The following is a 25626-nucleotide window of genomic DNA, read 5'->3' on the forward strand; positions in this document are numbered from 1 at the left end:
GGGGATGGCGGAGGGCGGGGCTGCGGTGGGCGGGGCCGGCCCATGGCGGTGGGAGGAGCGCAGGCCGGGCTTGTGAGTGGCGGGTAGGGTACCTCGCGGCCGCGGTCCCCCTCGCGGAACAGCAGCTCGTACTTGATGATGCTCTCTTGCCTTGGTGCGCTCCACGACAGCCCGATGCTTGTCTCGGACTTGGCCTCGGCCCGCAGGTTCATGGGCTGGCCGGGCACTGGGGAAGCAGACCAGTGCAAATGGGGGGCGCGGCCCAAGCCCAGGGACCCTCCTCTCCTGGCGCTCGGGGAGGATGTTTCTAGATTGCTCCTCCACGGCCTCCGCGCGCCCAGGGGGCTCCAGCCATCCACTGCAGTGAACGCCCTGTGCGGCCACCTAGCTGAGCTCAGCCGTCTGTTCTCACGCATTTTAGATTTCAAATGCCTGAACTCCCGTGGCCAAGGTCCAGGACTGGAGCCCCACGTGCTTAGGCGAGCCCCAGCAGGAGGGGGACGCCCCTACTGACCAGGAACCCCATTCAACCCACTGCCAGGCGGCCGCGAGGGCCAGGAGGAGAAGCCACTGGGTGGGGGCTGGAGTCCAGCCCGGCCCAGGCATTGCCGGCCTATACCCTATGGGCTCACAGAGCCCAATCTGGGGTCTTCCAGGAGAACCTGAAGCTTTTCAACCCTACCAAGCATTGGTGTGTGTGTGTGTGTGTGTGTGTGATATTGAAGTTTTATTACTGTTTTTGGTGCAGGCCTGGGCGCTATGCCTGAGCTTTTTCACTCAAGGCTAGTGCTCTACCACTCAGGCCACACTGCCACTTCTGGCTTTTGGGTGTTTAACTAGAGATTAGAGTCTCACAGACTTTCCTGCCCGGGCTGGCTTCCAACCACGATCCTCAGATCTCAGCCTCCTGAGTAGCCGGGATGACAGGCGTGAGCCCCAGTGCCGGGCCGGTGTGTGCACTCACCCCCCTGCTGTGTCTTGACCTGGATAGGTTCCGACAGCGGCCCATCGCCCACGGAGGTGAAGGCCAGCACACGCACGGTGTAGGTCTCGTCCTCCAGCAGGGACCCCACGGTGGTAAGCAGGCTGTCGTCCACATTGTGCTTCTGCCAGTTGCCCACAGGGTGCTCGGGCTCCATGGTGTAGTAGACGCGGTAGCCGCGGATGAGCCCGTTGGGCTCCACGGGCTCCTCCCACTGTACGATCATGGTGGAGGCGCTCAACATGCGGGCCTGCACGTTCCGTGGGGCGCTGGCTGGGGCCTGCTCGCCCGTGCGAGTCACCACCGACTCACTGGGGGGGCCCTGGCCAATGGAGTTGACAGCCGACACCCAGATCTCGTACTCAGAGTTGGGGCTCAGTCCACCAATGCTGTAGCGTGTGGTGGTGATGTCCTCTTTAATCTGGTATGGCCCATCCTGGCTCTTGGACTTGTACTCGATCACGTAGTATGACACAGGGTCCGGGTTGCCCGAGTCCCAGGTGACGGTGATGCTGGTCGCTGTGTTCTCTGTCACCACGGGGGTCCCGGGGGCTTTGGGGAGGGCTGTGGGCAAGGGGCAGGCAGGGTTACAGGAGAGGCACAGGGTGCCATGTGGCTTCTGACCACATCACCACCCTCTCTGAGCCTTCACCCCACCCCAGCTCTGCAGCACAGGGCTCCAGTCAACGGCCCGGCACCTGTGTCTTCAAATAAAGTTTTTACTGCAGCACAGCCATGCTGACGTGCTGTCCTGTTATGGAGGCTGAGCACTTGTGACCACACAACCCAGGAAGCTGAGAACATGCGATCTGTGCGTGGCAGAGCCTGGGACTGAGTTCTGGGTCTCACACAAGTTAGGCAGGCGGCCAACGCCTGATCATGACCCCTGCCACTGAAGCACAGCCCAGACCCACTTTGGGTTGGGTTACTTTCGAGAAAGATAGGGTGACCGTTAATGCCTGGACAGTGGCCTTGATCATCCCGTGTGGTCGCTCCTGGTACGGGCGAGGGCAGGAACCCCACCGGCCCCAGACACATGTGGAGGTCCAGTCTTGTGAACACTCATGCTGCAGCTGACTTGGGATCCTCCCAGGTAGCTAAGGTTACAGGTGTGAGCCACTATACCCAGCCTGAAAACATCTGCTTCCTAGAACAGTATTTACCAGAAAAGTAGGGGGTGGAGGCATGGCTCAGTTGGTAGAGCACCAGCCAGTGAGCACAAGTTGTCAGGTACCAAGTTCAAGTACCTGTTTCAGACCTTTAAAAAGAAGTGGGGTGCTAGTGGCTCAAGCCTGTCACCCTAGCTACTCAGGAGGCTGAGATCTGAGGATCATGGTTCAAAGCCAGCTGGCATAGGAAAGTCCATGAAACTCTTATCTCCAATTAAATACCAAAAAGCCAAAATGGAGCTGTAGCTCAAGTGGTAGAACCCCAGCCTTGTGCCCAAAAGTTCAGGCACACGTGCATGGGCACACACACAGACACAAGTATTTCAGTCTCTTAAGATGTCTGCAGCCCCATCCCTCTGGTCACCCAGGTCTGTCTGCTCCCACTTCTCCCTGCACGTCCCTCCTGAAGCCCCCGCCACCCGGGCAAGCAGCACCACAGCTACGCCTCTCCCCACATCCTCCACACTGGGAGACCTGGGTGCCATTCCCAGCTCTGACCATTGCCTGTCCCTGCTGCTCAAAGCCTGGAGCAACACAGGCCCAGAAGCACAGAATCGCGCCCTCCCTATGGGCCCCGGGGCAAACTTGGCATGCCACCAGCCCTCAGCGCGCTTCTCCACTCAGCTTTGCCAAGGTGGCCCAAAAGCTGTGAAGTGACTGTGCAGCGTGCCCATAAAAGTTAATTTGTACCAACTTTGCTGTGGCTGGCCGGACGGGTCACGCCACGCCTCCGCTCCGGCCTGGGCAGAGCTTTGTTCAGACAGAGTCACGCTGGTAGCCCAGGCTGGCTTGGGACTTGTGACCCTCCTGACTGTGCCTCCTGAGTGTTGCCCACCATGCCCACCATGTGTCTCCTTTGCAGCCACTGCCCCAACACCTTCCAGCTTTGTCACGCACACGCTGAGATCTTTGCCTAACAACCAAGTTGCCCCGCAGTGCACAGAGCGCCCATCGCTGATCTACAGCCAGGAAGTGATATGTCCAAAGAACTCAGGGGGAACACGAGCTCAGTCTGCGGCCCCCTCCCCTGTACCCGGCTTACACTTCACGGTGACCTGGGCCACGGCCTCGATCACGCCCAGGCTGGACATGGCCACGCACGTGTAGTTGGCCGAGTCCTTGACGTCAGTGAGCTCCAGGACGTTCCTGCCCACCGGCATGTCGTCCTCGGGCGTCAGGTCCTCGGCCCCCTGCATCCACTTCACGTATGGCATGGGCGAGCCCACGGCCACGCAGGTGATGTTCACATTGCCGCCAGGCATGATCTCGTGGCTCACAGGCAGGATGGAGAAGCGGGGGGCTACGCGGCGGACTGGGGGGGGACGGCCGCAAGGTGGGGGGATTGGATGTGGAGGAAGAAAGGAAAAAAGACAAAAAAGAAAAACAAAGGAAAAGAAAAAAAAGTAGAACACCATTTAAATATACACAGGGCTGTTTCTTCCCCCAGTCAGTTTCCCCCCCCCAAAATGAAAAGAAAACAAAATAACCAAATGAAAAAACCAAATTCTAACACAAAGAAACCAAACTTCAAAGGAAGGTAGTTCACAAACAATAGAGAGTTCTCCATCTCGAGTCAAGAGACACGAAGCGTCACGTCAAAACGGGGCTTCGGGGACCGCTGGGGTCGCCGCTCAGAAGCACAAAAATTTATCAGCTGTTTCTCATCTTTGCTCTGAGTCAGGGCTGCAGCCTGGGTGCAGGGCACTGGAAGGTTCTGGCTGCGGCGGCCGGGGTACAGGAGACTGGCAGGCGGGGAGCACAGCTCATCAGCTCCCTGGGTCTCTGGGCCAGGAGGCAGAGAGGGAGGGCCTGGAGCTGGACTGTCCCACCCCGCTGGGGCTGCTCTGGGGACTCGCGGCCCCACCACCTCCCCCCAAGGAAAAGATGAGAAACTCTGATGAAATTTTTGTGGTGTGGGGTATAGAAACCCTTCTAAAAGCTTCTGTCAGATCTGACAAGTTTCCATCCATAAATGCAGGTCTCAAAAGTGACAGACATCATGCACACTAGGGCAAGAGAAAGAGAGAGAGAGAGAGAGAGAGAGGGAGGGAGGGAGAGGGGGAAGGAGGGAGAGTGAGGGAGAGGGAGAAGGAGAGGGAGAGGGGGAGGGAGGGAGGAAGGGACGGAGAGAAAAAGAGTGGGTGAGGAGTGGAGGGGAGGAGAGGGGAAAGGAGAGAGCAGGATAGAGAGGGTGATGCAGGGGCACCAGGAAGGACAGAGGGACGGGAGAGGAGAGAGGGGACAGGGGGACGGGCACAGACAAGGAGGCGGGGACCCACTCGAAGGCTACGCGGTGGCTCTAGCGGGTGTGGGGGAATGTGGGCGCACGTTCCCACATCTCCCGGGCGCCATGGGCAGGAACCAGTCACGGGTAGTCGGGGGAATGGTGGAACATGGAGGGAGGGCCACTCTGCGTTTCGTAGCAGTGAGGGGCAGATGCCGCCTTCTGTGGGGACCTCGCAGGCGAGGAAGGCGGCAGGACGGATTTCGGGGGCTCCGTTTTCGGAAGATGGGGGGAGGGGCGGATGTTTAACCAGGGCTGGGGTGAAGCTAGACTTCGGGCAGAAAGGCCTTGGCCCCAGTGACCTCTGTGGACCTGAGCGAGCACGGGGGCTGAGTCAGGGCGGTGCTGGGGCTGTGTCCCCGTACCCTGAGGCTGGGTGTGTGGCCACCCGGATGGGCCGGGACTGCTGTAAGACGGTCTCACTGCTCCACTCCCTTCCAGCCTTGGCCCCTCATCGGAGACCCTGACCCGTTCCCTGAATCTGGGGTACAGTGAGGGTAGGAGCTACAGCCCTTCAGAAAAGGAGCCCCCTGAAAAGTCCAGAGTCACGGTGGAGACAGGATGGAGGGCGGCAGGCGCCGCTGGAGGGGAGGAATGGGGCGGGGGAGAGAGATGCGCCATGCAGACAGAGGAGGTGAGGGGTGCTGAGATGGGGGAGCGTCGGGCAGGGCCGGTGGAAGGGGGGCAGGGGAGCGATGGGTCCGATCGGCCAGTGGACATGGTCCAGGCCAGCAGCCCGCCGCCGGCCTCCATGGGAGGCTGGGCAGGCGATGCGGAGGCTGTGTTGTCATGGAAACAGAGGACGATGGGGATGAGCGGAGGGAGCTAATTAATCCAGGACAGAAAACGGCACCGACGTCCAAACCAAAATCAGGAGAGAAATAACAACAAAAACAAAGCAAAAGCAAAAAAAAAAAATCCTAAAAAACCACATTAAACTAAAACATCCCTCCAAAATGAAACGCAACACCCAAAAGCAAGGGGGGAAAAATGGAATGGTGTGGGGCTGAAAATCGGGGTCTGAACACAGGGGCTGTGGCTTCCCAGGGAGCTGCCCCTCCCTGCCGGCAGAACACAGGATCGGACCTCCCCACCACACCAGGGCCTCGGCTGGGGGACCGGGCCTCCAGGGCCGGGGTCACTGTGAAGAAAGGTCTCGTGGCAAACCAGCTGCCCCTGAGTATATCTCTACGGCCCCTATCGGACAACCGAGCCGGGTGGACTCAGAACACCCAGCTCTGTGTGGCTGCCCACCCTGCAGGAGCCTCAGTTTCCCCATCTTGTAAATGCAGACATCTGGATGTGTCTGAGCACACAGCTGGGGTGGGGGCTGCTTAGTGCTCACCCGGCCACACAGAGCAGCCAGGCAGCAAGGGGGTGCTTCAGCCTTCCTAGGGGTGGACGGGGAAGCTGAGGTCTGGGACGCGAGGGTTCAGCGAGGAAGGGGAGTGCGGGGGAGCAAGAAGCCCGGCTTCCCGGCCTCTGCCCACCAGCACTGGGGGAAGGCCGGCGTGGAGGCCACCAGGCCCTCTCCCTCTAGGTCCCTCCCCTCTGGGAACACCGAGGTGGCAGGGGGTCCCCCAGCTGCATAACACCCACCAGGAGTTCCAGCCATGGGGGTGGTAACCCCACAGCTCCCTAACAGATGCCCAGAAGCCATCAGAGCGGCCCCCCCCGCAGGTGCTGCAGGAACAGAGACCCTAGGCCCCCTTTTTGAGTGCCGCGGTTCAACAGGAGGCCAGTAAGGCCCCCATACGGGCCTGCACCGTGCTAGAACCTGCTCCCATCTGATCTGATCTGAAATACCAAGGGCACCGGAACTTGGAAAATCTCCCCAACCCTTAGGCATGGAACAAAGCAACGCGCAGGCCCATCACCCGTGAGCCGGACCCCAGGTGGAAGGTGCTGTGACAACACTAGCTGTCAGCCGAGGCCCCACGTGGCCTCCCCCACGTGGTCCCAACCGAAGGGGCTGGTTTGCCGCGAGGCCCACCCGGCCGCCACGGACGGCCGACGCTGTGTTCTGCCCAACGTGGTGCGGACACCCACCCATGTCCTCTCCACCCCTTGCTGCAAGCTTGAGGTGCAGGTTAGAAAATAAGGTGAGCACAGGACCCTGGGACGGAGAGGCCCCGAGGGACCCTGGCCCCCGATTACCGACCTGAGTGGAGGGTCCAGGCGGGTTATGAGGGGCCACACCAGCCTTGTCCTCAGCACGCACCAGCTGGCTCTGGTCCCCAGCTCTTCTCGTCACCGAGCGGCCGGGGCTCCCAGTGGAGGGACCCGCGTGGCGAGGGGTCGGGAGGGTGGGCGGCGGGGCGGGGAGGGGGTGGTGGGTGGGGAGTGGTCGCTTCAAACCCCGATTCACATGGAAAAACAACTCAAAGCAACCAGGAGACAACCCTCCCCCAGGCAGGAAGAGGCAAAAACTCAAAAGAACAAAAGTGGGGGTCCAGGGAAGCGGGGCAGGGAGAAGAGGGTGGGTGGGAAGGGAACTCAAAAGTGAGGTGCTCTGGGTGGACGCCAGGTGGGGCTCAGCAGTGATACACACATCCCAATGAGTTAGCAAGCGGGGGGCTCTGCATTTTGGGGTGAGAGAGAAAGTATGCGAGGCTTCTCTGCACCCCAGAATGAGGGTACGGATAGGAGGCGGGGGGGGGGAGATGGGAGCTGAGCAGCCTTGGGAGCGGATGTAAGCTTAGATTACACCTGTCCAGGGAGCGGTCAGAGACCCCATCCCAAAGCTTGCTTGCACCCTCCTTGTACCCTGCCTGGCGCGCACGCCCCCTGCTGCCAGCCCTCCCTCCGCCTCAAACACAGCGCCCAGAGACTGGCGGGCCCAGGCCTTGCTGCCGACCTCCGAACTGGGCATTTTGCTGTGCTGTCGACTCGTGTTCATCGTTGGGTGGGGGGCGGGGGGCTACCCCGTCTCCTGTTCGTCAACCCCCTCCCCAGATCTTGCCCTTGCCTGCCTGCCCCCACCCCCCCACTCGAGCCGAAGGACAGGTGTAAGCTAGCAGCCCTCAGCCCACCCACACAGGAAGCGCGGTGCACAGGCAGCAGGCGGGGTCAGCTCAGTGTTCCTGCGGTGCCCCGCAGTCCTGCAACCCCATGGCCCCTCACCCCAGCGGAGCCCCCACCCCCTAGCCCCTCTCCCCTGGGCTGGGGTAGGATGACAGGGGCTGGGGTCCTGATACATCCACATCCGGTCAGGGGCCCGATGGATGCATGTGCGCACACGTGTGTATGAGTGTGTATATGTGTGCACGCGTGCTTGTGGCCAGCAAGGCCAGCATGGCTGGAAGAAATGAAATCTGAGCCCAGTCCCTGTTTCTACTCCTGCCGTGGGCTATCTAGAGATAACCCCGTCGTTCAGTTTAAGACTTCCGCCCTGCAAGTGGCGTGGTGAGGGTTGATGCAAAGACCTGGGTTCAAACCCTCAATGGCTGTGAGGGAGACGTGGGGTGTGGGGGCACTAGCACCCACCCCCATCCCTTAAACCTGCTCACATTCCTGTCGCAGCCAAGGGGGACACATTTGACCGGCAGGCGCTGTGGAGAACAGTGCTTTGTGGCCACACCAGTCGGTAAAGACAGCGGTCCTGGCCACTAAGCCATACCCCAAGAGCTTGGCAACTTCAAGGACACAAGAAAACTAACGGGGAGAGTGGTCCCCCTCACCTCCCGCAGGCTCCCGGGGCTGGGCACCCGAGGCGACCCACAACAAGGCAGAAGAATGCTTGTAGCTTTCTGAGCAGCACAGTGGGCTGGGACCAGTCTCCTGGCAGGCTGCTAGTTACCTGCAAGGTTGGCTCAGCCCTCACCTTCATTCTGGCCCAGGGGCTTGGGGTGGGGGTACAGTGGGTTTGGAGGAGCCCCCTACCTAGGTTGGAGCTCAGGGGGCTCAGAAAAGCTAAGTAAAAGCTCCAGTCTACAGGAATGAAGTAGCTTCTGCCACCATGGAGGGGCAGGGCAGGAAGATGGGGCGTGAGAGTGAGGCCTGGCTCTGACTTCCTCGTGCTACACAGGCACCCGTGGGAACAGGGACTACTCGGGGGCCTGATAGGCTTCCGCTACCCTGCAGGCTGGGCTCCGCTCAGCTTGTTCTTAGGATATGGACAGTCTACAAGAGGGCCAATGACCGGCCCAGGGTCACGGGATGCAGCTGGGCGGCTGGGGCCCGAGTCCGCGGGAGTCCAGGGCCGCTCCCTCAGCGGTGGGGCACCTGGACCTAGATTTGGTGGCGGGTTGGGCAGCCCCCTTCCCTACGGGAGCTTTCCTGGGGCCAGGCGGGCAGCTGGGCACCGCCTTGGTAAGGGTGGCAGCAAGCGCATTCTGGGGGCCCCATCGTAACAGAAGGCAGGCGAGGGTGTGGGGTGTGGGCGGGATGGCCAGGGCTCCAGCTGCCATCTAGGCTACAAACTTGGGTGACGCGTGCACCCCAAGAGCAACCTTGTCGGGGCTGTTTGTGATCTGGAGTTGGGGGGACTCTAAGGCCTTTCTTGGGGAGAGGTTTGCAGAAGTGAGAGAGACGAGGAGGGGGGGGAAGAGGAAGTGGGGAGGGAGGGAGGGAGGGAGGGGGGAGTCAGAGAAGAGGGAAGACAGAGAGAGAGCGGGAGAGAGGCTGTGTCCAGAAGTCCCCCGGTTTTCTGTGGAATTCCACAGCGTCGACGCTCAGGTGACTCAGAAAGTGACCACGCTCCCTGTGGGCCTGGCATGGAGCCTGGCACACACTTGGGGCCAGACAACTGGCCGATCATTTCTTGCAGTCTGCCGTGCCTCATGGTTTGGGGATGGGCAGGTCTGGATTTGTGCCTGGCCAGGATTCAGGAGGCGGGGGCACCAACTATCCCTGAACTTACGGTGAGCACCAAGCACGCCCAGCCTGAAGGGGGTGCTGGGCCGCCCATCCCTGCTCATCTGGCCTGCTCCGGGTCAGGGATGGAGAACCAGGGCTCACACAGCCCTCCAACTCCACCTCAGTCTGCAAGGATGAGGGGTGGGAGACAGAGACAGACAGAAAGGCCCACAGGGCTGTCCAGAGGGGCGCCCGGGCACCAGCCAGCTCTGGGAAGAGGGGCTGCCCCCTGCCCCTGGGGCTGGTCCCCCTCCCACCCCCACACCTGTACGGTCACTTTCTGCACCCGCGTCACGGCTGTGGAGCCCTTGCCCTCCGTGGGGACCGGGGACAGGAACACTGGCTTTGGAGTCACAATGCATTTGGAGAGCAGCCACAGACCAGAACAGCTCAGCCCAGGGAGCCAAAACCAAACAGCACAGAAACAAGACAGGACCAAAGACCAATTGCTTTGGAGAAGTGGACAACTGAGAGGGTGGGAGGGGGGAAAACAAACCAATCAAGTCCCCCCCCCAAAAAAAAAGAAAAAAATTGTAAAGGAAATTAAAAAGAAAGGAAAAAAATAACAAGAAAACCAAAAGAAACACAGAACGGAAGACAAGAAACACTCCAACAGAAGGCATTGGGGGGGTCACCAAACCAACAAGAGTGGCATGCAGAAAGATTTTACATTCTCCCAGCATGCATCAGGCCCAGTTACCATGACGACGAGTGCAGAAACTTAGCAACAACATTACCAACGGATGCAGAGGGACCACAATGCAAGCATCGCATGTGTGCGGCCGGCCCTGAGCCGGGCTGGGCGCGGCTGAGATTTTTGTGTCTTTCTGGGTTTTGCTCTTGCTTGGTGGTTTTCTGTTTTATCGTTCATATTCATATTTTAGATTTTTTTTCTGTGTGCATGTCTGTGCGTGTCTGCACGGTGTCTGTGTGTTTCGTGTGTGTGTGTCATTTTTTTTCTCAGAATGTAAAAATGTGGGTAAAGAAAGTAAAAAGGAAAAAAACACACCAACCTTCTCGAAGCTCTGAGGGATGTTAAGGGGGTTTGATGCAGAACAATGACATGGGGAAGAGAGAAAAAATAGGGGAGATACAGAGAGTAAAAAGAGGACTTCCCAAGGCTAAAGCTGCAATCGTTTTTGTTCTTTTTTTTCTTTAAACCAAAAAAATTAAAAAAAAATTAAAATTAAAAAGGAAAAGGAACAGCAACGACCTTTTCTGTCTTCCACCCTGCTCTGGTCATACAAAGTCTACATTTGCTTTTTTGATTCTCTCTAAATTCAACTTTGGAGCGGCTGAGACCCAGGCAAAGAACAGAGATGGAGCCGGGTCCTGGCCTGGCCCTGAAGGAAGGGGGCTCAGGCTGGGACCCCAGCTCCGGGGCCAAGGACACAGAGGGCCCCTCGAGCCTTCACCAAAGGCCCTGCCCACCCACCCTCACCGGCCGTCCACTCTCCACTGAGCCCTACCAGACACACCCCATCCCCAGTGCTGGTAGGAAAACACACAGGTTAGCCTGGCAAACGCATCAGAACTCACCGGAGCACCCTGGCGGCAGATCCACGGGCCCGCCCCACGCCCGCCCCCCACGGCCTCCTCTTCCTCCTCCTCCTCCTCCTCCTCAGAGGCCAGGTGCAAACCCACCATCCCGGAGCTGCTCTGAGGTGCGGGAAGGGCAGGGGCCGTGGGCAGGCCCACTGCGCTCCCCAGGGGGCACTCAGGGGGCCTGGCACACCACATGTGGGAAACTGAGGCAGGGAGAAGGATGCAGCCCAGTCAGTTCCTACTGAGCCAACTACCAATGAGTGACAGGAACGGCCATCAGAGGGTGGGAAGACAGGAAGAGGAGGAGGAGGGGAGATGAAGACTTCTGAACGGACCCGAGAGAGTCAAAGAGGGGCTGACAGACGTGGGGGCAGAGCCCCCTGCACCTCTGGGAGAACGGCTTCCTGGGGTGGGGTGGAGACATGGCTGTCGGGGACCCTGGGCTTCTGGCCACCGCAGGGAGGGACACCCTGGGCGCTGGCTGGGTGAGCAGCACAGAGCGGCAGCGACCGTGCGGGCCAGACGGGTCCCTTTGTGAGGGTCACTCAACGCACCCCCGGCTCTGGGACAGCCGGGAGGCTGGGGAAACTAGGGAAGGAAGGCAACCTCCAAGATACCCCCCTCCCCAATCCTAGATCCAGGGCACTGGGTGGGGCGGGGAAGGGGGAGCTACGAGGCCACAACTCGGAGAAGCAAAGCCAGCACACGACACAGGAAGGCCACAACACACCACGAAAGCCAACTGGGGGAGGGGAGGGGCGCAGGGCAAAGCCTCCAGGCTCCCCCGGCCCTGAAGGCCCAGTGACCCCGCCCCTGCTCTCCTACCCCACCCTCACCATATCCCCCAGTCCTGCTGCCCACGGGGGGCGGCGGGGGGGGGACGCGGGGCAGAGGAGGCCAGCCACCCCCGTTTTCCACAGGAGGTCAGGTGAGGCTCATCCAGCAGGGGCTGGGTCCTAGTCTGCTGGCACCCCAGGGCAGGGCCTCCTGCTCGGGGCTGGGGGTCGGGGGAGCCCGTGGCTGTGAGCCCAGGGGTGGGGTGGGGGGTCCCTGCCTCTGGCACGGCGGCGTTCCCTACCTCGCACGTAGAGGTTGGCGGGGGAGGAGTAGCGCACGCCTGCATTGTTGGTGGCCACGCACTCGTATTTGCCCTGATCCGTCTCCTCGCTGCTCTCGATCTGCAGGGCTCCTGTGGGGAGAAGGAGGGAACTTGGCCACAGAGCCCGCGGGGCCTGCCAGGAAGGGCTTGCTGCAGGCCTGTCGGGCCAGCTCCTAGTGGTCGGTCGGGCGAGGTGTGGCCAAGGTCTGCTTCCAGTGAGTGCCACCCTAGCACCCCGACTGTCCCTGCAGCCCTCAGGGCCCTGCTGTCCTTCAGCAGTGTTGGCAGCCGGGTGCCATGGCTCACACCCACCATCCTAGCTCAGGGGAGGCTGAGATCTAGAGGATCGACATTCCAGCCCAACCTGGAAAAGAGCTGAGACTCCTAAACCGGAGGAAAGCTGGATAGAGGTGGCTCATGCCTGTCATCCCAGCGAATATGGAAACCTAGAGTGGCCAGATTACAGATGGATGGGAAGCAAGGCTCAGCCTCCAAATTGACCAGCGAAGGGAGGCGCCAGTAGCTCATGCCTGTCATCCTAGCTACTAAGGAGGCTGAGATCTAAGGATTGTGACTCAAAGCCAGTCCAGGCAGGAAAATCCATGGGACTCTTATCTCCAATTAACCAGCAAAAAGCCTGAAGCAGAACTATGACTGAAGTGGAAGAGCACCAGCCAGCCTTGAGCTAAAAGCTCAGCGACAGTATCCAGGCCCTGAGTTCAAGGCCCAAAACTGGAACAAAAAAAAAAATTAAAATTAGGACTGGAGATACAACTCTGTGTCAGAGAGCACCTATCTAGAAAACACAAAATCCCTAATTCAAATCCAAGTACTACCAAAAAAGAAAAAAAAAAAGTTTGCAATTTTAGGACAAGTCTTCTCTGAGTGTCTTGGCGGATGGGGAGACCTGGCTCCGCACGGCTGTGGATGCTGCCCGTCCCAGGAAAGTGGAGAACAAGCCACAGCTGCTGAGTCTGACTGGCTGGGAGGCCGGGCTTCCCCGGGAATCCCGGCTCAGGGCCCTGCTCAGGTAGGTCTGAAGTGGGGCCTACCCTGTTCACCCAAGGTCTCACTGCAAGTCTGGACATAACGCAGGGCCTTGCACTTGGTAGGCGGGTACTGTGCCACTCGAGCCATTCCCCCAGGCCCTATTTGCTTCCACCATTTCTCAGGTCCGTCACTTGTGCTTGGGGGCTGCACCACAATCCTCCTATCTATGCCTGCTGTGCAGCTAGGATGGCAGCCGAGCACTACCAGACCCAGACTGTTTGTTAAGATGGAGTCTCACTAACATTCTGTCCAGGCTGGCTGGCCTTATATCTCAGTCCTCCCAATCTAGACCTCCGAAGTAGCTGGGATCTCAGTTGTGAGCCATAGTGGCCACTCATTTAAAGCGTCTTACAGTCCACAAACAGAGCTAAGCGTGGAGCTCCAGCATGTATTTGAAGTCAATATAAAGATGAGGCCAACGGTTCTAGGTGAATTTGAACTCCCAGATCGTAAGGTTTCAGTATGCATGAATGCAGAAATCCATGCTCACTTCTCCTACGTGCCGGAGCTCACAGGCCAGCAGGGGAGGCCCGTGACGCCTGCAAACAGGGAGAGAAACACGAGCGTTCTGCAGGATCCAGAGGCACCAGGGTGAGCTTCCCGGGCCCTGTGCAGCACCGAACAGAAAGTAATCACAGCCCACCTTCCCGTGAGAAAACACTCGGCGTGAAAACATGGTGTGGGTTCAGAGCCTGGCTTCACAGCAGAGCCCCAGCACCAGGAAGCCACCTGCAGGCTCCGAGTGAGAGCCCGCACTCCACGCCCAGGCTGTGGACACACGGAGCTGACACTGGACCTGGCCCCGAGGGCCGTCAAAGCTTCAGCTTCTGAGATCATCAGCACTTGAAGGAAATTCCCTTCTGAAATCCTTCATACGGGTGTTAAAACTACATGTGTCCAGGGCAGGGCTGGGCACTGAGCGGTGGCCACACACCTGACTCCCAGCACTCCCTCCCCTCCCCGACCAGGTGGCCTGAGGTATCACCACTGTTCCCCCTTGGCCCCAGACAGAGACACAGACACAGACACCAGATAGACGCTAGGTGGGGTAAGAAGACTGGGTTCTGGGGGGTCATGGAGTCAAGAGGGTCTGGGGGCAGTAAGTGGCAGGTAAGCGGGAAGGAACCTCTTACCTCGGATCGGAGTGCTTTCTGTGAAGGGAAGCAGAGAGAGTCAGGTGAGTGACAGGGCGGCCAGAGGGTGGGGCCAGGGAGGCGGGACCATGAGCAGGCCTGTCCACTCACATCAGTGAGGGTGGTCAGGGGCAGGGCCAGGGAGGCGGGACCTCAAGCTGGCCTGTCCACTCAGGTGAGTGCAGTTGTGGGGGTGTGGCCAGAGATGGGACTGCCCAGTAGGACAGCAGCCACCACTGGGCCTGCAGGCTCCAGGGCTTTCTGGAGGAGGTGGCAATCGGGGTTCCAAGGAGGCTGAGCCTAGAAGCTCAGTTCTGGCTTGGCCTGAGGGCTGCTTCCCCTCTCAGGGTTCTGGGGCTCCAACAAGGGGCTATTTTTAGTGAAGTCCAGACTGCGGGGACAGGAGCAGCAGGGTTTTGGGAGTCTTGTTAGAGACAGGACAGGGAGGACAGTTAGTGCCCGGGGCCAGACACGTAGCAAAGGTCAGGCATCACCAACAGGCTGAGGGGGAGGGCAGGGAAGGGCACTGAGGACTGGGCGCCCCACCGCCTGCCACCCCTGAGGAGAAGAGGAAAAGGCAGCCTGCCTGCCGTGCCCGCAGGACGGAGCCAGGAGCGGCGTCTGCCCGCGATCTACCCGCCTGCCCCGGCCCCTGCCCTGGGACGACGGGACCCCAAGACCAGGCGCAGGAAGCTGTGACCAGCTACAGGGACAAGAAATACAGGTCCTTCCTTCCAGATGGCCCAGGCTTGTTTTCCAGAAGGGTACATAGGCCAGCAGGAATGGCGGCTCTGAGTTCGAATTCTGCGGCTGAGGCAGGATGGGCTGTGGGCTGGGCATGCTCTCGCGTGAACTGCGCGTCGCTCAGGCCCTCTCTGGACCTGCTCTCAGTGCTATGGATGGCCACGCTGCCGGCGCCACAGAGGCAAGGGGAATTTGCTGATGGCCACAGGGCGGAACTGGAAGCCTGGAGGGCGGGACTAGAGCCAACCCTGGACCTATGCAGCTTCCCTGCACCCGGAAGACATGGTAGAAGAACTAGGGGTTCCGGGACGGCCAGATCACAGGTGTGAAAGGATCTGTCTCCTGCGTCTCTCTGCAGAGCTGGCAATGAACGCACACGCTAGTGTGCGGCTCACCTCTGAGCCATGGTGGTCCCCTATCTGCCACGCCCACCTTAGTCAGAATGAGCTGGTTTTCAATGGCTTCAGGCTAAACACTGGGAAAAGGGAGAGAAGCTCCCAGAACCAGTGCTGCTACCATAGTTCCAGTACCCACGCGGTATGAGCCCCTTTCTGCAGCCCACGGGCCACGGGTGGGGGGCACGGAAGCCTGCGGCCCGCACCGCCCTGCGGCCTAGCGGGTCCCTTTCCTCTCTTCCTTCCGGGCAGCACGGGAAGTTAGTCGCATGCCTCGTGGGGGGCAGTGACCGCACGTGGCTGTTAGTGTGGGGAGGCGGGGGTGGGGTGGGGGCCGTTAGTGGTTGTCATGGAGATCAGACTTACCAAAGGTTTCTGAGCGTTTATGGGGGACAAGAAAAGAGAACAGAGTGTTAATGCGGAGCTGCGGGCGCCTGCCCGTGAGTCAGGACGGGAGAGGGGCAGGGCGGTGCAGCGCCAGCCCACACCGCGTCCCGCAGGAAGCTGTTGATTTATAAGGAAACTGAGGCCGGGTGCCCACTCCGTGGGGCTGCTCCACAGAGGCCAGGTGACCGCAGGAGCTCCTGATCAGTACTGTGGGACTGACTGGGCGGGGCCGGAGGGACACACGGCAGGAGGGACACACGGCAGGACCGCTGTGTGGCCAAGGTGCACCCTGCGTGTTCTCACCCACGCAGGACGCAGGTCGGGTCACACGGGGAGCTGGCACACGCACACAGACAGGCCACAAGGATGGGACAGTGACACGGGCACACGACGCCCCACACAGACCCCTCACCAACGAGGCCAGCGCTGGGGCACTGCCCACTGCGGCTCCACTCCGCACCGGAGTTCCCCCCTCCCCTCCCCCTCCCCCCCCCCTCCCTCTTTCCCTCTCTCTGCACAGCCTCCCTGGGCCCAGCGCAGCCTCCACCTTCACCCAGAGCCCTCTCCCCGCCACCTGCCCTCCTCCCCACTCTTGGCTCACTGCACCCTTCTGAACAGCCCATGAGGATGCTGCACCCCGCCTCTACACCTCCGGATCTGCTGCAGGTCTGCGCCTGCCGCCCCTCCCGGTCCCGAGCCCCCACCCCCCGAGCCCGGCTCACCTGAGCGCAGCTGCTTGATGCGCCCGCCGCTGGCGCTGGGGTCCACCGGCAGGAAGTCCTTGAACCAGGTGATCTCGGGGTCAGGGTTCCCGCTGGCAGCACACAGCATGGTGGCCGTCCGCGTCCTCTCCACCACCTTCAGCTGGGGGCCCATGTCGATGTTGGGGAAGCCGGGGGGCAGCTGGTCCTCTGGGGAGACAGGGCTGAGGTCGGATCGTGGCGGGCGCCCCTTGTCTGCGCCCGCGATGACCCCACGTGGCCCAGGCCCCCATCGGAGCCGTGGGTCGGATCCGTGGTCCTTCCTTGCCTGGGTGCGCCCTGGAGGCCCAGGTGGTATCGGGTGTGGAATCCGAATCCATTCCCTGAGGGACGGGGGCTCTGGCACGAGCAGGGGGGGTGCAGTCCAGGAACCCCACTTTCTTTTCATAATTTTTTTTTTTTGGCCAGTCGTGGGGCCTGAACTCTGGGCCTGGACGCTGTCCCTCGGCTCTTCAGCTCAAGGCTAGCGCTCTACCACTTGAGCCACAGCACCACTTCCAGGAACCCCACTTTCTGCACGGGCATGATGCCCCAAATGTACACAGCACCAAGGCAACAGAAAGTGGCTCGCTGGCTGTGGCCACAGTGAGCAGCCCCGGCCCTCCGTGGTCCCCACTGCCTTTCTTCCCAGGACTCAAACCCCAGCTCAGCAAACAGATGAGCAAATGACCAGGTCTGGGCTGGCAGCCCGGGGGTGGAGCGCGGCGTGGCGCAGGGCCCGGGACGGGCTGCCGTGGGACAGGGCTGGTGGCCTGCTGGAGCCAGTGAGGAGGACCAGAGTGCTAGCCCCAGGCATCACCTAGCTGTGGACCCACCCACTACCCACATCCCAGCCCTACCCCGCCCACCCTTTCCCTCAGTGCAGGGCTGCTGGGGCAGGAGAGGGGCACCGAAGCACACACCTGCAATGCCAGCACTTGGAAGGCTAAGGCAGGAGGATCATGGTTAGACCCTGTCTCAAAAAAAAAAAAACAAAAAAACCACCACCAGCTGGGTTGTAATCCTAGCTACTCAGGAGGCTGAGATTTGAGGATCATGGTTCAAAACCAGCCCAGGCAGGAAATCCATGAGACTCTTATCTCCAATAAACCACCAGATAACCGGAAGTGATGCTGTGGCTCAGGTGGTAGAGCGCTCGCCTTGAGCTGAAGAGCTGAGGGACGGCGCCCAGAGGAAAAAGAACAAAACACCATAACCAAGAGATGCCCAATGGTATCCTGTCAAGGCTGAGTTGTGACCCCAAAACACAAGACGTGTGTTGAAACATGGCATCTACAATCTCAGGACCACCCTATGTTCGGAAGCGGGTCTTCTAAAGAGGAGACTAAAGGCTGGGAAGGTGGCTCAGTGGTAGAGTACTTGCCTTGCATTCATGAGGCCCTGGGTTCGATTCCTCAGCACCACATAAGCAAAAAGAAAAAAGCCGGAAGTGGCGCTGTGGCTCAAGTGGTACAGCGCTAGCCTTGAGCTGGAGAGCTGAGGGACAGCATCCAGGCCCAGAGCTCAGGCCCCACGACCAACCAAAAAATAAATAAAGAGGAGACTAAGGTAAAATGAGGTCGCAGTCCTTACAGGAGGGACTCACACACCCATCACAGGAAGACGTGCGAAGGGGCCATCAAAAGTCACGGGGCCGGGGGGACCCCGCTGCCCTCCCACAGGCTCAAGGCCATGGCTGCTGTGTGTGCTGCGTGCCCACCTTGCCCCGTGGCTGCGGCAGCGGACGGGTCCACAGCTAGGGGATGCCTGGGGCGACCACTCTGGTCCTCCTCACTGTCCCGAGGGACAGGAGACACAATGACAAGACCGGCCGCTCAGGCTGCAGCTGGCTGGCTGGTGGGCTCTCAGCTCAGCACAGCTGGTGCCCGAGCCCCGGGCTCAGCGTCCAGTGGACTAGGGAGGGACCTGGCTGGCTGAGGCACAAGCCGCGGCCGGGGTGCAGGTGACCCCTCCATGGCCAGTAGGAACCTGGCCATCTGCAGGTAGGACCTTGGAAAAACAGGGGTCACAGCATCCGGTTGAGAGCAAGTTGCTAGGTGCCCCAAGTTCAGCAGAGGCCAAGGTGGCCTTTTTGTTAATAAAGTTTTATTGGCACACAGCCATGGGCATTTGCTTCTCTACCCCCTGTGGCGAGGTGAACTCGGGTGACAGACTGTGGGCAAGCCAGGCGCGTGCTTGCTGACAAAGGTCAGAGGGACAGGGGCACCGGGAACAGCCAGCCAGAAGCTGCCATTGTGGGGAGGGGAGGTGGAGCCCCGGGTACACACGGGCCGAGGCCAGGGTAGAGCCACAGTCTCGCTGGGGTGGACAGAGCCCCTGGACCGCACGTCAGGGGCTGTATAGGATGGGGCACAGCATCCTTGGGGGAAACTGAGGCTCAGCCAGACACACCTGCCCAGGTTATGCCCAGGACGGGCCAGGGCAGGACTGAACCAGAACCATCAGGCTCAGGCTCACCATCCTTCCTGGGCCGGGCGTGGTGAGTCCCCAATACCACCCAAAATGGCAGGCCCGGTGCCCCTGGGGGCCGCGGGCGTGGGCTGCACGGCGCGCGGCAGAGCGCGGTGCCCCAAGTGCCCGTGGTGCAGGCTGCGGGGTCCCCGGCGCCTGTGTGGGCAGCAGCCAGCCAGCGAGCAGGGCCTGGCCATCCTGCGCTAATCAAACAGAAATGTTCACCGCGCACCACAATGTGCTGGAGTCCTCGGAGCTGAACGAAAACAACAGTGCAGAGGCGTGCACTGGGTCCACAATCAGATGGCGCGATGGAGGAGGAGAAGGAGGCAGTGTTGAGGGGAGGGGCCCTGGCAGCCCCTGGGAGGCAGGAGGCCCAGGCAGGGGGCCGGGGCAGGAGAGGGACAAGCCTAGGCCTCTGTGGGGAGGGCAGGGCCAGTCCAGAACAGCCTCTCAGGGAGGCCTGTAGGGCCTGGGCAGGAGTTAGGCCACATTCAGAGCTTTGGAGTCCTGGCTCTGGGGGCCCCAACAATGGGGATGGGCATGGACAATGGGGAGGCCTTGGGCGGTCTGTGCCCAGGAAAGGTCAGGCAAAAATAGCCTGGGAGGGGGCGGGACAGGACAGACTCCGCCCCCCAACCCCACACACACACAGAGCCTAGACTGTGGGTCCTTGTCAGGAAGGAGAAAGATTTCCAGACAGGGACTTAAGAGATCAGAGAGGAGGGAGGAGAGAGGAGGGAAAAAGGAGGGGGAAAAAGGGAACAGGGAGGAGGGGATGGGGAGGGTCGCAGGCTGAGCAGGTTGTCTGCCTATCCCCACCATGTGAACCTGTCTAGTGACAGGTTGGGGACACCCGGCCAAGGGCTGCTGCTTTGTTAAAACCAGAATAACAATCACAGTGAAAATTAAACAGTGCAGGGGCTGGGAAGGCGGCTCAGTGGTAGAGCGCTTGCCTTGCATGCCAGAGGCCCTGGGTTCAATTCCTCAGCACCACATAAGCAAAAAGAAAAAAGCCGGAAGTGGCACTGTGGCTCAAGTGGTAGAGCGCTAGCCGTGAACTGTAGAGCTGAGGGACAGTGCCTAGGCCCAGAGTTCAGGCCCATGACCGGACCCCCCCAAAAAAAAGAAAGAAAATTAAACAGTGCAGAGAGGCCAATCGTGGTCCCCAAGTCCTCGCACTCTGCCCGTCACTGTCCACTTCCTGACCATTGCTCAGAGAGGCTCATGCGCCTGCCTGAAGTCACACAGCAACAACTGCGGGGGTGTGATCTTAGGGTGGGTAGCACCTGCGAGCCAAAGCCCTGCTGTGGGAAGGGAGAAGGCAGAGAGGGCAGCCGGGGAAATTCCTTGGTGCCCCAGCTTACCCCAGCAAGACCAGCCTGGAGCCCAGCTAACCCCAGCAAGACCAGCCCGGAGGCCAGGCAAGTGGCTCAGAGCACTGGCTGCCTCTGTTCGCCCTGGGTTTCGGGGAGCTGCCTCTCCCTGAGCCCCTCCTTGGGACCTGACCCGCCTGGAAGGAAGTTACCACACACAGCCGCTTCTTCCAGAGTCATGGGCAGCTCCCCGGGTGAAGGCTGGGTGGGGCTGGCCAGGGATCAAGACAACATGGAAGAAAACATGGCCAGGAGAAAGTGTGGGAGCACCAACTGAACCCCTAGATCAAGCCAGACCTGAAGCCAGTCTACTTCCCAGATGCTGTAATGACAGATAGGCCCTGTCTTTCTCACATGCCCCGGAGCGGGGCCGGGTCCTTGTAAGTGGAAGATCCCCGCTGAGGTAATGCGTGAGGGTCTCCGCCTGGCACCACTCCCCCGTGCGGCCCGGCCCCGGTTACCAGCTGGGCAAGGGAAATCCAAAGCGGAGTTCAAGGCCACCTATTTTGTCCCCAAAGCCCAGGGTCCGCCCTGTCCCCCCCCTCCGCCCCCCAGGGAGCCGCGTACCTCTCAGGACGGTGAGTTTGGCATGGACGGTGATCTCCCCGACCGAGTTCTGGGCCACACACTCGTACACGTTCTCGTCCCGGGGCGTCCGGAGCGGCTGGATCCTGAGCACGGCTCCGGAGCTCTCGTCAAACTCGATGGTCTGCGGGGAGGGCGGGCGGGTGAGGCCGCATGGGGGGCCTGGGCATGTGGTGCAGTGTTCCGGCTCAGAGAGGGCAAGGCCTAGCCTGGGCCCCAGCACCCAGGCAGCGGGCCGTGGCAGGCCGGGCCCCAGTGTGGCCGCGGGGGGAGGGGGGCGCTCTGGGACGCGGCCTCCACGCTCGACTCACCTCGAAGCGCTGCGAGTTGACCTTCTTGCCCTTCTTGTTCCAGGTCACCCGAGGCTTGGGGTCGCCCGCCGCCTGGCACACAAACGAGGCCACGCCCCCCGACACTCCGATTTGGTCCTTGGGTTCTTTGATAAATCTGGGCGGCTCTGGGGGTTCAGCAAAAAGATGGGGAGCTGTAGGGGTTCCGGGGTGGCTCAGACCCTGCGGGGATCACACACGGCCCTGACCCTCACCCAGCCAAGGGAGGGACCACGCAGGCCACGGAAGGGCTGGAGGAAGAGGAAGGGGAGGAAGGTGCAGCCACAGGCAATGCGTAGATGCAGCACCCCTAGACACCCTGGTACAGGTGCCTGAGACTCTGGGACCCCCAGATTTAGACTGTGGAGGCCTCCAGTGGTGACCAGCTGAACCCTAAGACTAGGAAGAGGTAGTATGATCTTACTTCCTTAGTGGGGAACCGGAGGCCCCACGCAGGGTGGCAGCACTGGAGCTCCAGTGTAGGCTGGAGGCAGGAGCTGGCAGCCATGTCCTTTCAACCAGGGCAGAGGGCCAGCCATCACTGCCCGGACTCCAGGGACACTGAGGCAGGGGCCTGGCTTAAAGCAGACTTGTATGCACTCACTCAGGGCTGGCCCGGGGCATAGGGAGACCCGGCCGGGCAGGGCAGGGCGCACAGTGTAGTCATGCATGTGGGGGGGGCATTGCCCGTCAGGGAAGCGGGCATCCAGTGCTGCGCATGCGTGGAGGGAGTTGTGTGGGACGGCCGGGCGGGCACTGCCCTGCACTGGCTGGCACCCTGAGGGCGGCTGCCTGCCCAGGTGCCTCAGCTAGGTGTGGAACTACAGAACAAGAAACTGATCTTGTGCAGTGGAATTGTTTCACAAAATGAGCAGGTTATACAGAAAAGAAAGAAGCCCGGCACCAGTGGCTCACGCCTGTCATCCTAGCTACTCAGGAGGCTGAGATCTGAGGATCGCGGTTCAAAGCCAGCCGGGCAGGAAAGTCCGTGAGACTCTTATCTCCAATAAACCACTAGAAAACCAGAAGTGGCACTGTGGCTCAAGCAGTAGAGCACTGGCCTTGAGCTGAAGAGCTCAGGGACAGCGCCCAGGCCCTGAGTTCAAGCCCCACGACCGACAAAAGAAAGACGGTGGGCGTTTCCAGTTTTAAGCGTGGCACTCTGGCTGAGGACAGGCATGGGTGGCCCACGTGGAGCCTCTGAGCACCTCGTGCCAGGACAAGGAACCACACGGTTCTCCCAGAACACTGGGGACGCTTCCCCTGGTGCTTCGGCTCCTCTGCACATGGCTGAGCGTCCCTCGGCGGGTGTGGCTGTGGTCAGGCGCCGGGCGGCGGCCCTCGAGTTGGGGTGGGGAAAGGACAGCACTGAGGTGCACTCCCCCCCACCGCCCCGGCTGCTGCGGCCTTCGGTCCCCAGGGGCCCGGGACTGCGCCTCGGGTGGCGGGGTGACCCTGTGCCACTCTACCCGCCTGAGCTGTGCTGCCCACTCCCGGGCGGGGACCCCGCAGTGGCCAGGCTCCTGGGTCCCCTTGCTTTCTGAGCTGGGGACCGGAGAAGGGGGACCCTGGCTCTCCTGCTCGCTTGGCTCTGGGCCTGGGAGGGGTCACACAGGCCTTGTCCCCATGACACCCCGTTAGTAAATGCCTGAGCATCCTGAGAGCCCCCTCAGCACACCCACCCCCCTTTTTTTTGGTTTTTGTCGATCGTGGGGCTTGAACTCTGGGCCTGGGTGCTGTCCCTCAGCTCTTCAGCTCAAGGCCAGTGCTCTACTGCTTGAGCCATAGCGCCACTTCCGGTTTTCTGGTGGTTCATTGGAGATAAGATTCCCACGGACTTTCCTGCCCGGCTGGCTTTGAACCATGATCCTCAGCTCTCAGCCTCCTGAGTAGCTAGGATGACAGGCATGAGCCACCGGCGCCCGGCCCACCCTTCTTTTCTGGACTAAGGGGCCCGGGGTGGCTGGGAGGCTGGGAGGCAGGTCCCAGTGCCCAGCCAGCACAGACAAGCCTGTGCCCCGCAGATGGGGGGCAGGTCTGCACCCGAAGCCCCGAGCCGAAGGTTGAACCCCCCCACCAGGCAGTGGCAGACAGTGCCCAGACAGATGGGGGGCACTAGGGGTCCCCACAGAGCCTGCACTGAAGCCAGGGTCTCCCGCTCCAGGCAAGGCTTGGCCCCATTTCTGTTTTTCCATTGCAGATTCCACAGAAGTGGTGGTGCCAGAACAGGGGAGTCCTCCCCCCCCCCGCCCGTCCTGCAGCTCTCTGAGAAGGCCTCCCAGACCAGACAGTCTCTGCAGCACCTTCCTCCCTAGGGATGGAGCCGTCCGCCCCGACCCCACCTGGCTGACGCCCGTGGGCACCGTCCTACAGGCCAGGCCCCTCCATACAGCCTACCAGGGCCAGAACCCGGGCTCGGCCCCCCAACACCCCAGCCATGGGGACAGGGAGGAGGTCTGAGTCAGTATCACTGCCAACACCACACAGACCACAGACAAAGTCCCCAAGACACAGCGATGCTGACCTTCAGAGCCTCAGGGTCACCAGCCAGCAGTCACAGCCATGGTCCAAGCACCCACCCTCACCAGCCCAGGTCCTTGTGTGGCCACAGGGCCTTTGCATAGACTGAGTCTCCTGCCTGGGACACCTGCCCTCTGGATCCTCACAGGACTATTCCCTGAGCTGTGAGGAAGCTTCTGGAAGCTTCTTCCACCATCACCATGGACAACAGCCGGGAAAGGGGCCTCTGGCAGGACCCAGATCCCAGCAGGAGCTCTTTTAAAACTCATTGAGGGGGCTGGGAAGGTGGCTCAGTGGTAGAGCACTTGCCTTGCATGCCTGAGGCCCTGGGTTCGATTCCTCAGCACTACATAAGCAAAAAGAAAAAAGCCGGAAGTGGTGCTGTGGCTCAAGTGTTAGAGCAGTAGCTTTGAGCTGAAGAGCTGAAGGACAGCACTCAGGCCCACCCAGAGTTCAGGCTCCACGACCGGAACCCCCCCCCCAAAAAAAAACCCATTGAGGGAGCTGGGTGACAGTGGCTCACGCCTGTAATCCTAGCTACTCAGGAGGCTGAGATCTGAGGATCGCCATTCAAAGCCAACCAGGGAGGAAAGTCCGTGAGACTCTTATCTCCAGTAAACCACCAGAAAACCAGAAATGGTGCTGTGGCTCAAGTGGTAGAGTGCTCGCCTTGAGCTGAAGAGCTAAGGGACAGCACCCAGACCCAGAGTTCAGGCCCCACAATGGACCAAAAACAAAACAAAACCAAAACAACAAAAACCACTGAGGGGCTGGGAATGTGGCTTAGTGGTAGAGTGCTTGCCTAGCACGCATGAAGCCCTGGATTCAGTTCCTCTGTACCACATACACAGAAAAAGCCAGAAGTGGTGCTGTGGCTCAAGCGCTAGAGTGCTAGCCTTGAGCAAAAGAAGCTCAGGGACAGTGCCCAGGCCCTGAGTTCAAGCCCCAGAAATGACAAAAATAGTAAATTAATTAATTAAATTAAAACTTACTGAATGGGCTCACAAGAGCTCAGACTGTCAGGGTCACAGACAGGATCTGAACTCAGCTCCCTTGGACTCAACTGTGCAGCCTCAGTTTCCCCCACTGGCAAGGGGGCCGTGTGGTGAGCCCTACAGTCCCACATTGTACCCCAGGCCGAGGCAGTGCATGTGTTACTCGGTGAGCAGAAGCCAGGCTGGTGGCTGCGGCTGGGCAAGGGGTTTCTGTCTGGGGACACAAGGACCAGCATCGATGGGGGGGGGAGGGCGCTAAGGCATCACCGGGTGAGGCCCCGGGTGCTCAGAAACATCCAAAAACACACAGGAAGACCCTTGGCAAAGAGCGGCCCCTCTGAACCCACACGCCGTGCCAAGGCAGGCCAGCCCTGTGCAGGAGGGCCGGGCGGGGTGGGGCGGTCCAGAGACAGCTTTCTGTTGCTCATCCCCAGGAAGCCAGGAAAAGGTCCTCCGCCAGACACAGTGGCCACCCTGAGACCCAGCACTCCAGAGCCCGAGGCAGGAGGACCAGAGGGGCTGCCCAGCAAGAACTGGAGTCAAAAGACAAAACAAGCTGGGCACCGTGGCTCACGCCTGCAATCCCAGCTACTCAGGAGGCTGCAATCTGAGAATCACAGCTGGAAACCAGCCCAGACAGGAAAGTCCACAGGACTCTTTATCTTCAATGAACCACCCAAAACGCAGAGGTGGAGCTGTGGCTCAAGGGGTACAGTGCCGGCCTTGAGTGAGGGAAAGCACCGAGTTCAAGTCCCAAGAGTGGCACAAAAACAAAACGTCTTCCAAGGAATGAATGGAAAGGTAATACTCCAGCCACTTCCTCACTGTGATGATGACCAGTGCCTCAGTTTCCCCAGCCTTCCAGCGGGCACAGGTCAACTTCCTCTGCTCAGGCAGGAGCTGCCAAGATGGACATTACCAAACGCTGCCATGAAGACCAGCCGAGGCCCAGCGCACAAGGCAG

The 25626-nt window shown here is 60.4% G+C and overlaps 1 protein-coding gene across 1 annotated transcript in view; it reads right to left on the reverse strand.

Moving 5' to 3' along the window:
• Ptprs (protein tyrosine phosphatase, receptor type, S) overlaps positions 1–25626 on the reverse strand; it is a 56131-nt gene that overhangs the window by 29258 nt on the left and 1247 nt on the right. Inside the window, exons 2-8 of the mRNA XM_013022656.1 lie at positions 21130–21275; positions 20801–20942; positions 16368–16556; positions 11916–12026; positions 3194–3463; positions 965–1546; positions 93–226 (exon numbers count right to left, since the gene is read on the reverse strand). Coding sequence (XP_012878110.1) covers positions 93–226; positions 965–1546; positions 3194–3463; positions 11916–12026; positions 16368–16556; positions 20801–20942; positions 21130–21275 — 1574 coding nt within the window. The remainder of the gene's footprint in view (positions 1–92; positions 227–964; positions 1547–3193; positions 3464–11915; positions 12027–16367; positions 16557–20800; positions 20943–21129; positions 21276–25626) is intronic.

Source organism: Dipodomys ordii, unplaced genomic scaffold, assembly GCF_000151885.1.
Source record: "Dipodomys ordii isolate 6190 unplaced genomic scaffold, Dord_2.0 Scaffold64, whole genome shotgun sequence".
In the NCBI taxonomy this organism is placed as follows: domain Eukaryota; kingdom Metazoa; phylum Chordata; class Mammalia; order Rodentia; family Heteromyidae; genus Dipodomys; species Dipodomys ordii.